Raw genomic sequence first — 11,548 nt, forward strand, 5'->3', positions numbered from 1 at the left:
TTCATCAGTGAAATGTAGATTATATCGGTATGTACAGCACACAGTTTGGAGGAAAGTGAAATAAAGACCCCTGAAGCACTTAGCACTGGCCTGGGGACAAGTGAGAATGACCATGCAAGTTAGCAGCTACTTTGAAAATAGCTAGTCTTCTGATTTTTATAGGGCTGGTCCCTACCCAGTCTCCCTTTGAAAATTTGAAAGTAGTTTACATCAGCGGTTTGACTATGTCTGGAGTCCACCACCCAGAGCCCTCCTGTGGGGTAAGAAAGAATTCCTCCAAGGGCTGACTGTTTCAGGCCCAGAGAGAGAAGTCCAAGGTCACACAGCCCACAGCAGGTGGAGCTGTGTGAAGTTTAAAACAATGCTGTGAGTCTGCTTTTGAGGGCATTAATTTGACCTCTCTGGTAAACCAGACACCACTGCTGCTGCTGCCAAGTCGCTCCAGTCGTGTACAACTCCGTGCGACCCCATAGACGGCAGCCCACCAGGCTCCCCCGTCCCTGGGACTCTCCAGGCAAGAACACTGGAGTGGGTTGCCATTTCCCTCTCCAGTGCACGAAAGCGAAAAGTGAAAGCCAAGTCGCTCAGTCGTGTCCGACTCTCCGCGACCCCATGGACTGCAGCCCACCAGGCTCCTCCGCCCATGGGACCTTCCAGGCACCACTGCTGCTGCTGTTGCTAAGTCGCTTCAGTCATGTCCGACTCTGTGCGACCCCACAGATGGCAGCCCACTAAGCTCCCCCGTCCCTGGGATTCTCCAGGCAAGAACACTGGAGTGGGTTGCATTTCCTTCTCCAATGCATGAAAGTGAAAAGTGAAAGTGAAGTCGCTCAGTCGTGTCCAACTCTTCGCGACCCCATGGTCTGCAGCCTTCCAGGCTCCTCCGTCCATGGGATTTTCCAGGCGAGAGTACCGGAGTTCCAGGCACCACTAGGGGGTCCCTAACCCCTCTGAAGTGCTGTGACACGCTCAAAATGGCGGCACCCCGAGCCCTGCAACATTGTCCGCCACATTCAAGATGGCGACGCAAGCGCGCCCCACCCCCCAATCCTCGGGGCCGTTTCCGGTTCCGGTGGTTCTGGTAGCCGGCAGGGACACGCGGAGCGCACTGGGAGCAACCATGGCGGACGGTCCGGTGGCGGAGGTGCTGCTGCGGCGGCTGGAGGCGGCCGATGGCGGCCTGGACAGCGCGGAACTGGCGACCGAGCTGGGCGTGGAGCACCAGACTGTGGTGGGCGCCGTGAAGAGCCTGCAGGCGCTGGGTCAGGTGAGCCGGGCGGGTGATACTGGGCTTCCTCGCTTTTGCATCTGCAGTTCTTTCGCCAGGAGGGCTCTGCCTCCAGACCAGATTCTCTCAGTCCTGGTTAGAGGTGATTGTATCCGTGTCCAGCCCAGAGTGCGCAGGCGGGGAGTCAGGAAAGAGTGAAGACCCAGGCACGCGGACGCTCCCGTGCAGTAAATGTCCATTGAGGCATTGATTAATTTTGAGCGGGTGGGGAGGAGGATGGGGGACGAGAAAGACGCAATCGTTGCCTTCGTGCAGGTTGCGGTGTGATGGATGTACTCAAGTGACCGGAGTAATGGAGGAAGCAAAGGGAATTCAGAGGTGTTAACTGCCACAGCCTTGAGGATCAGGGAGAGCATCCCAAAGGAGATGACACTTGAATCCGGTTTCTGCACTGAGTACAAAAGCCATGGCACTTCAGCGATCAATGGGGTGGGAGTGGAGGACAGGTAGTGAGAGAGACACTGCAGAGCCAGATTTTGCAAGGCCTTCTCGGTCTTTATCTCACAGGGGTACTAGGGGGCCATGGCAGGAGCTGGAACCTGTCAGACGTGCTTACTGCCTACATCCATCTTGGCAGGGGCAGGACAGGAGGCAAAGGGACAACGGCAGAAACTGGCATATCTCCAAACTAGAGCGTAGCTGGACTGGAGAACGGGTTCAGGTGAAGGAATGAAATTGAGTTCATGGCAAGGTAGGGAGAGCCAGAATGAAGCCCGGCCTTCTAACTTGGACAAGTGAAGGGTGGTAGATCCAGAAGGAGAGGATGCTGATGGACCCCTGGGCCACCCAGCAGCCTGGATCCATGAAGCTAGGACTCAGAAAACATAGCTGGACTGTTTTTTCATCAAAATCATATAATGTGCTCTTTCTGGCCTCAGCTTTTTTTTGACTGAGTCGGGTCTTAGTTGCTGGGATCTTTCCTTGTGGCCTCCGGACTCTCCGGTAGTAGCCCTTGAGCTTACTTGTTTTGAGACATATGGGATCTTAGTTCTCCGACCAGGGATTGAATTTCAGGGATTGAATTTGTGGTCCCTGCACTGCAAGGCAGATTCTTAACCACTGGACCACCAAGGAAATCCCTGACCTCAGCTTTATTTTTCATTCAATCTTTGACGGAACCTTAGATTTACATAAGAGTAAGGGGATATGTGGAGACAGAAATAGTAACCCATCCACTATTCTTGCCTGGAAATCCCATGGACAGAGGAGCCTGGAGGGCTAAGTCCATGTGGTCGCAAAAGAGTCGGACACAGTTTAGTGACTGAACAAACAAGGCGATACATAAGATGTAACTCTTATTTATTCCCAGGTTGAAGATATGGGACAGCTTCTAAGCATTGGTCAGAATCATCAGTGTCACCAGAAGGAACAGGCAAACCTGAATTAGAAATTAGGCACCCAGGCTGCAGAGCCTGAGGTTGTCAGCGCAAAAAGGGAGTGAAGCTATGGTGTGTGGGATAACAGTACCTTGATTGATGTGAAACTGACATTTGTGTAGGCTACAGAGGGTTAAGTAGTGGCAGTTTAATGTGGTTCATTGTAAGAATGATGATGATATTAATCGATAGTAGTAGTTAGGTTTATACGGCACTTGCTGCATACTAAGTGTTCTGCATCCTTTCTTTGTTTTTGTTTGTTTGGCCCCAGTGGGCGGCATGCGGGATCTTAGTTCCTGGATTAGGAATTGAACTTGTGCCCCCTTCGCTGGGGGCTTAAACTCTTAACCACTGGACTGCCAGGGAAGTCCTCTGCATCTTTTCTGTTTAGTTACACCTCAAAACAACTCTCTGAGCTAAAGCCCACCACACCTTTTTCTCACACATAAGAAATTTTGCTCAGGGAGGTTAAGCCGTTTTCAGCAAGGTCACACAGTAGGTGAGGAGCAGACCTAGAAATTAGAATGGCATGGGAGCCTAGGCTTTCTGGGTGCAATGTGGATCCCTGGGGTTTTTCTCTGACACCTGAGTACTGAGATGCAAACACATAAATCATTTCATCTGAGACTTTAAAAATCTTTCCAAGGTTCAAAAGTGGTGGTCCAGTGGCTAAGACTCCATGCTCCCAATTCAGGGCACCTGGGTTCAATCCCTGGTCAAGGATCTAGGTCCCACATGCTGAAACTAAAAGATGCCACATACCACAAGGAAGGACTTCCCAGGTGGTACTGGTGGTACAGAACCCACCTGCCAATGCAGGAGACGCAGGAGAGGCAGGTTTGATCCCTGGGTTGGGAAGATCCCCTAGAGGAGAAAATGACAACCCACTCCAGTATTCTTGCCTGGAGAATCCCATTGACAGAGGAGCCTGGCAGGTTACTGTCTATGGGGTCACAAAGAGTTGGCACACACACACGAAAATGCTGCATGCTGCAACTAAGACCCAGCACAGTTGAATAAATAAGTACTTTTTTTTTTTTGTAAGTGATGGAATTTGTTCTTTTTCAGGCAGGTAATAATCCTTAGTACTCTACCCTGCTCTCAGAGGTGTGAATGATTTTTGTCATTATCCTCATGTCACAAAAGATCAACCAAGACTCAGCAAGGGCAGATCACTTTGCTCTGGAGTGGTACAGCTGGGATGCGAAGCTGGCTTCAGAGGCTGTGCACCCCCAGTGCTGTGGCGAGGGGGTACCTGGATCTGACCCCTGTCCCCGCTGTGCCCCCCTGTTATTCTACAGATCATTGAGACTGAGCTGCGCTCCACCAAGCGCTGGGAACTTACTGCTGAGGGTGAGGAGATTGCCCAGGAGGGCAGCCACGAGGCCCGGGTGTTTCGCAGCATCCCCCCAGAGGGCCTGCCCCAGAGCGAGCTCATGGTAGGAGCCTGAGGGGGCCGGGGCCTCAGGAGGTGTGTTGGGGTGACAGCAGCCCTCGTGCCCGTGCCCCCCTCACTGCAGCCTTGTTTCCCCAGCGACTGCCCAGTGGCAAGGTGGGCTTCAGCAAGGCGATGTCCAACAAGTGGATCCGGGTGGACAAGAGTGCTGCTGACGGGCCCCGGGTGTTCCGAGTGGTGAGTCCCTGCTGGAGGGCGGTGGGCCAGGTGGTCGGGCAGGTGGGCCCCTGGCCCTCAGGGTCTCTCACACCCACCCCTGTGGCAGGTGGACAGCGTGGAGGATGAGGTGCAGCGCCGGCTCCAGCTGGTCCGGGGTGGGCAGGCTGAGAAGCTGGGAGAAAAGGAGCGGAGTGAGCTCCGGAAGCGGAAGCTGCTGACTGAAGCGTGAGTGGGTGCCACCCCCAGGCTCACACCTGGGTCACTTGCCTGGCCCTGGAGTTGGGGAGGGGACAAGGAGGCGTTCTGCCCGTACCGGGCTGGTATGCTATCGGGCTCCTCCCCGCCCCGCTTTACACTGGGGTGGTCAAATGCACTTGCCACACTCATGCCCCGACAGGCCCTTTACTTGTGCTGTGCTTCTGCCCAGAAAGACCCTCTCACTGTTCTTCAAGGCAAGTTCTGACATCATATCTCTGTTCACATGTCAGCTTAGCGAGGCCATCACCCTAACACCCTTTCCTCTCTTCGACTTCCATAAAAGTTCCACACTCCTGATCTCCAGCCCTTTTGCCCTCCCTGTTTACTTCCTCTACAGTCCAAAGCACTGCCTAGAATTTAAATTAAATATTTGCTTATTTACTGGTTTTTGGCTGTGCCGCACGGCATGTGGGATCTCACTTCCCCAACCAGGAACCAGAGCCATGCCCCCTGCATTGGAAAAGTGGAGTCATAGCCACTGGATGGCCAGGGAAGGCCATCTGGATGGCCAGCACTGTCTGGACTTGATAGGGCTCAGGGCTCTGCTGTCACGGGGCCGACGTCTCCTCGAGCAGATGCAGCAGTTACAAGAACGCAGACTGGAGTAGGGCTGCCCAGTTCACCTCCCAGCTCTGCCATGGGTTAGCTGTGTGACCTTGACTGAGTTACCTGATCTTTCCAGGCCTCTGTTTACGCATATGTGAAATGGCCCCTTTTCACACATAGTTATGGGGTGACTTTATAGAACAGAGCCTAGTGTAGAATAAGCTCTCTAAACTTGACTTATGGGGGGACGTACCTGACTTTGCAGGCTTAAGATTCCCAAGCTTCCAGTGCAGGAGGCATGGGTTTGATCCCTGGTCAGGGAACTTGGATTCCGATGCCATGCAGCAAGGCAAAAAAGTTTTTGTTTTAATTTTTCATTTTTAAAAAGGGCTTCCCTGGTGGCTCAGCTGGTAAAGAATCCGCCTGCAGTGTGGGAGACCTGGGTTCGATCCCAGGGTTATAGGAAGATCCCCTGGAGAAGGAAATGGCAACCCACTCCAGTACTCTTGTGTGGAAAATCCCATGGACTGAGGAGCCTGGAAGGGTACAGTCCATGGGGTTGCAAAGAGTCGGACACGACTGAGCCATTTCACCTTCCCTGGTGGTCTTTGCTTAAGAATCCATGCTTCCACTGTAGGGGGCATGAATTCCGTTCCCATCAGATAACTAAGATCCCCCATGCCCCACGGTACGGCCAGAAAATTAATAAATAGGCTAATTTGACCTATGATTATCACTCATAGCTCTATGGTTAGTGCCTTGAACAGGCCCTAGCACATAGTAGGTTCTCAATAAATGTTGGTTGAATGAGTACGTGCATGAACATAGGGATGTAGGTGGGGCTAAATAAGGGTTTCAGGAGACAGTAAGTGTCGGGGAGAAAATGGCAGCAGAGTTACTTGGCGGGTGAAGTGGGGTTAGCATCAGTTGGGGGGTCAAGGGAAACCACTTGAAGGAGGTAACAGTGATGTCCCCTGGCCTCAGGACCCTGAAGACCTACTGGGTGAGCAAAGGTAGTGCCTTCAGCACCAGTATCTCCAAGCAGGAAACAGAGCTGAGCCCAGAGATGATCTCCAGGTAGGGGGTGGCCCCAGGGTTGGGGACTGGTTGCGGGAGGGTGGTAGGCAGCCCCCACCATGCCCACGTACCCTGCACCGTGCCCCTCCCATAGCGGCTCCTGGCGGGATCGGCCCTTCAAGCCCTACAATTTCTCGGCCCATGGCGTCCTCCCTGACAGCGGCCACCTGCACCCGCTGCTCAAGGTCCGCTCCCAGTTCCGGCAGATCTTCCTGGAGATGGGGTGAGCACGGGCCCGGGGGCGGGGCCAGCCCAGGCCAGGGGCACAGGCAGGGCAGTCAGGCTGCGTCTCCCACTAGGTTCACCGAGATGCCGACCGACAACTACATTGAGAGCTCCTTCTGGAACTTCGACGCACTCTTCCAGCCCCAGCAGCACCCGGCACGTGACCAGCATGACACCTTCTTCCTGCGAGGTGGGTGCGCCCTGCTGCCCCATGCCACCCGAGGGGCCGGGCCTGGGCAGAGCCTTTCGGGGCAGCCTACCATCTTACAGGATAAACTCCATCCTTCTCAGAGTAGCCAGCAAAGCCTGTGTGAGCTACTGTCATCAACTTCTGTGATCTCCCGCCTCCCCTCCTCTCACCTCAGGGTCTTTGCTGTGTGTTCTGCCGAGAAGTGTCTTCTCCCAGGTCTTCATGACCGCTTCTGGAATCAAATCTCTGCTCACATGTCAGCTCACAGAGGCCCCTGACGACATGCCCTTGTCCCCCCAGGTTCCTTTTTTTTTTCTTTTTTTGGGCTGCACCAGGTTTTTTGTTTTTTTTTTTCATTATTCATTTGGCTGTGCTAGGTCTTGGTTGTGACGCGTGGGATCTTCAGTCTTTTTGCAGTATGTTGGATCTAGTTCCCTGACCTGGGATTGAACCCAGGCCCCCTGCATTGGAAGCACAAAGTCTTAGCCGCTGGACCACCTGGGAAATCCCTGTATCAGGTCTTAGTTGCAGCACATGGGATCTTCATTATGGCATGCAGGATATAGTTCCCTGACCAGGGATCGAACCCGGGCCTCCTACGTTAGGCATGTGGAGTCCTAACTACTGGACCACCAGGGAAGTTCCCCTCTCCAACCAAGCTCTAAAAAGCTTCTCACTGCTAGTCTTCAACTTTGGTTCCCATTTCTTTTTTCCACAGTCCTCAGTGCTCTCTGAAATTGCTTGACTTTTCAAAATAGTCATTGTCTCCTCACCACCAGGAGAGCAGACAAGGCTGTTGTGTGCCTGTTACCCAGCCAGGAGCAAAATGTCATTGTCATCATCACGGCATCCAGAACTTAACCAGGGCCATCCATAGCGGTCCAGTGGTTAAATTTTCCAGACTTCCACTGCAGGGGGTGTGGGTTCAATCCCTGGTCAGGGAAGTTGCAACAGCCAGAAAAAGTATTCTAAACAAAACTTACTGGGCTGCCACTCTCCTAGTCTTCCTACCAACTACAGGAAGTAGACTGTCAGCCGCATTTTGCAGATAAGGAAACTGGGACCCAGAGAGGAAACATCACTTGCCCAGGGTCACAGCTTGTAAGAGGTGGAGCTAGGAATGGATGTGTAGCTTTTTGGGTACAGTAAAATTGTATTTCAGGACGGGAATCATAAGAACTTGCATATTCATGTGGCATAGGGTCACTGAGCTCCTGTGCATTGACTTCTCTGTTAAACCTCTGGGTCACAGCCACAAATGAGACAGAAGTCCTTGCCCTGAGACCCTCATGTCCTCGTTGGGCAAGATGTGCCTTAAATCCTGAGTAAGGAAATGGCAACCTACTCCAGTATTCTTGCCGGGAAAATCCCATGGACAGCCTATGGGGTCAAGAAAAGAATCAGACGTGACTTAGTGACTAAACAACAACAAGCTGTAAACGTGGCGATGCAAGATGGCAGTAAATGAGATGGAGGAACTGACATTGTGTTGGGGGGTGTACACGGTCAATTTAAAATAAAGGCTGCTAGGATTTGGACTTCTTTGGAAGTCTATTGGTTAAGACTTTGTACACTATGCAGGGGGCGTGAGTTCAATCCCTGGTAGAGGAACTAAGATCTCACATGCTGTACAGCATGACCAAAAAAATTTTTTAAAAGGCTGCTTAAGCAAAGATAGGAGAAGGTGAGGGAGGGAGCTATATCTGGGGAAGGAAAGTTCCAGGCAAAGGGAATGGCCAATGCAAAGGCCCTGAGGCTGGCACATGCCTGGTGTGCTTACAGATTGGCAGGGAAGCCCTGTGGCTCGAAGAAGTGATCAGTTAGGAGTGGGAGGAGGGAATTCTCTGGTGGTTCAGTGGTTTGCACTCCATGCTTTCACTGCCATGGGCATGGGTTCAATACCTGAGTTGGAGAACTAAGTCCTGCAAGCCCTGCAGCATAGCCAGGAAAAAAAAGGGGAGGCAGGACCAGGGAAGGTTCTGGCAGAGGAGGGGTATGAGTGACTGCCTCAGGTGTTCCCAGGTGCCCTCCAGCAGTTACAGAGGGCAAGCGAGGGAGCTGCCTAAGTCACCGTTTTCCTTGTGGTGGCTATTTGAGTAATGCTCATTATTTATTTGGCTACGCCAGGTCTTAACTGCGCCATGTAGGATTTTTAGTTGCAGCAGGTGGGATTTAGTTCCCTGACCAGGGATCGAACCCAGGCCCCTCGTGCATTGGGAGCTCGGACTCTTAACCACTGGACCACCAAGGAAGTCCCAAGAAATGCTCCTTGACTGACCAGATGTTGCTCTGTCTTGCCCAGATCCAGCCCAGGCTCAGCAACTCCCAATGGACTATGTCCACCGCGTGAAGCGGACCCACTCTCAGGGCGGCTATGGCTCACAGGGGTAAGGGAGGACCAGGACTTTGGGTGGGGAAGAGGCTGGGGACCGGGAGCTGCATCATAGACTTCCTTGCATGTCCCCCTGAAGGTACAAATACACCTGGAAATTGGACGAGGCTCGGAAAAACCTGCTGCGCACACACACCACGGCAGCCAGTGCCCGCGCCCTCTACCGCCTGGCCCAAAAGGTGTGGCCGGGCTCTGGCAGCATTGGAGGGAGGGGCTGGGCTGTCATACTGACCTCCTCACCCATGCCTGGGCCTGGCCTGCCTGTCACCCCCAGAAGCCCTTCACTCCGGCCAAATACTTCTCCATCGATCGAGTGTTCCGGAATGAGACCCTGGATGCCACTCACCTGGCCGAGTTCCACCAGATCGAGGGTGTCGTGGCTGACCACGGCCTCACGCTGGGCCACCTCATGGGTGTCCTGCGGGAGTTCTTCACCAAGCTGGGTGAGCAGGCGGGCCAGAGTGGGTGGTGTTGGTGGGTAACAGGAAGACGCCTTGGTCATCAGCCCGATCGTCCCTCCAACTCTGTTTGCCTGCCTCCCCACCCAGGTATCACCCAGCTGCGTTTCAAGCCAGCCTACAACCCCTACACTGAGCCCAGCATGGAAATATTCAGTTACCACCAAGGTCAGGCTGGAACCCGGTACTGGGGCAGGGAGGGAGGTCTTGGGCTGCCCACAGCTCAGCCCAGCTTCCTGTTCCTGAGGACCCCATCTCCTGAGCTCATTGCCATGCCCAGTATCACCCACGCGAGCCACCCCATTGTGTTCCTGCCTCCACAGGTCTAAAGAAGTGGGTGGAGGTTGGAAACTCTGGGATCTTCCGCCCTGAGATGCTGCTGCCCATGGGGCTCCCTGAGAATGTGTCGGTCATTGCATGGGGTCTCTCCTTGGAGCGGTGAGTACCCAAACCACTTAGGGTGTTGGCTGCCTCACTTGGGTGACTTGTCAGGCATGGGGGCCTGTAGACTTGCAGCCCCCTCCATTGATTCATTCATTTGAGAAATCCTTAGTGAGCACCTGCTGTATGCCCATTCTGTGCTGTGATTACAACACACATCTCTGCTCTATGAAGCTGGGGTGCTAGTGGACCAAGGAGGATGAGAATTAAGTAAATTCAACAAATAAAGCTTAGAGTATACCCAAAAGCAGTGTTATGGGGATTCCCTGGTGGCTCAGTGGTAAAATCTGCCTGCCAGTGCAAGAGACATGGGAGACTCAGATTCAATCCCTGGGTCGAGACGATCCCCTGGAGAAGGAAGTGGCAACCCACTCCAGTATTCTTGCCTGGGAAATCTCACAGGTAGAGGAGCCTGGCAGGCTACAGTCCATGGGGTCACAAAAGGGTCGAACCTGATTGAGCAACCAAATAACCACAACCTCAGAAGTAATGTTAGAGCAGAAACACAGCAGGGAGAGCTAAGGAGATGTCAGGGAAGGCCTCTCAGAGGAGGTGACATCTGAGCAACGAATGAAGGTGGCTGAGTTGGTAAGCTGTGACAATATCTGGGGAAGGGTGGTCCAGGCAGAGGGAATAGCCAGTGCAAAGGCCCTGAGGCTGGAGCAGGCCTGCTGTATATGGAGGACACTGAGGAGGCCAGTGTGACTGGTGGGAGGAGTGAGTGAGTGAAGGGGAAGAGTGGGAAGAGAGGGGTGAGGGAGGTGACAGGGCAGATGGTGTGGGGCCTTTTGAGCCCCAGGGAAGACTGGGGCTTTTACTTCTGGGAAGGTAGCAAGAGAGGTTCTGATCAGAAGAGAGCATGACCTGACCTTGTGTTAAACCCTGTCCCCTCCCCCCTCCAAGCCCGACGATGATCAAATATGGCATCAACAATATCCGGGAGCTGGTGGGCCACAAGGTGAACCTTCAGATGGTGTACGACAGTCCCCTGTGCCGCCTGGACGCTGAACGGGGGCCCCCTTCGACACAAGAGGCTGCGTGACATGAGCTGCCCCCCATAGGCCACCTTCCCCAAGGCCCTGCTACCCCCTTGCATCCCTGCCAGTGACCCCCTTGTATTTATGAGGCCTCTGTGAGGCCCATCCCCCTGCCCCGGTGTCTCCTCTTCCTGATCAGCCCCAGGGTCCTGGGAACAGGGGAGCGGGTAGCAGGTTCATTCTGTTGTCCACCCGTGAGGGTGGGCCTTGGGGAGCCCTGCAGGCCAGCTGTTGGCTAATAAAGTGGGCATGTGCCCTCATCTGGTGCCTTTCCTTAGGGGTAAAAGGTGCTGGAGCCCTGGGTGTAAGACATGATGGGTTGGAGGTCTTGGATCCTGGGGACCTCCTTGGCCAGCCTGAGCCATATCCCCACCAGGGAAGACTGGCTCCATCAGGCATTCATCAGTTTACTTCCTGGTGCCAGGTCTCTTCTAGGTGAAGGGGATAGAAACCCTTACCCCTGTGGAAGGGGTGAGTCCAGGGTGGTGGTGGGGCCCTGGGAACCAGGATTCCCACTGATTGGGAGTCAAGCATTGGTGGGATGGGGTGGATAGCCTTATTTATTTACTTTAGGCTGTGCTGGGTCTTTATTGTGGCCTGAGGGTTTAGTTGTCCCAGGGCATGTAGGATCCCTGACCGGGGATT

At 53.7% G+C, this 11,548-nt stretch overlaps 1 protein-coding gene across 1 annotated transcript; it reads left to right on the forward strand.

The window, feature by feature from the left end:
* The first annotated feature begins 384 nt into the window (after positions 1–384).
* Positions 385–11,163, forward strand: FARSA (phenylalanyl-tRNA synthetase subunit alpha). Its single transcript, XM_086408922.1, has 13 exons — positions 385–1,267; positions 3,966–4,103; positions 4,199–4,297; positions 4,386–4,504; positions 6,068–6,160; positions 6,255–6,383; positions 6,460–6,575; positions 8,878–8,962; positions 9,047–9,146; positions 9,242–9,410; positions 9,516–9,593; positions 9,749–9,863; positions 10,770–11,163. The coding sequence occupies exons 1-13, from the start codon at positions 1,019–1,021 to the stop codon at positions 10,906–10,908; spliced, it is 1,629 nt and encodes a 542-aa protein (XP_086265048.1). The 5' UTR covers positions 385–1,018; the 3' UTR covers positions 10,909–11,163.
* Positions 11,164–11,548: the final 385 nt, after the last annotated feature.

This window comes from Bos grunniens, chromosome 7, assembly GCF_055505025.1.
Source record: "Bos grunniens cultivar Pamir isolate PY7600 chromosome 7, Bosgru_T2T1.0, whole genome shotgun sequence".
NCBI lineage: Eukaryota > Metazoa > Chordata > Mammalia > Artiodactyla > Bovidae > Bos > Bos grunniens.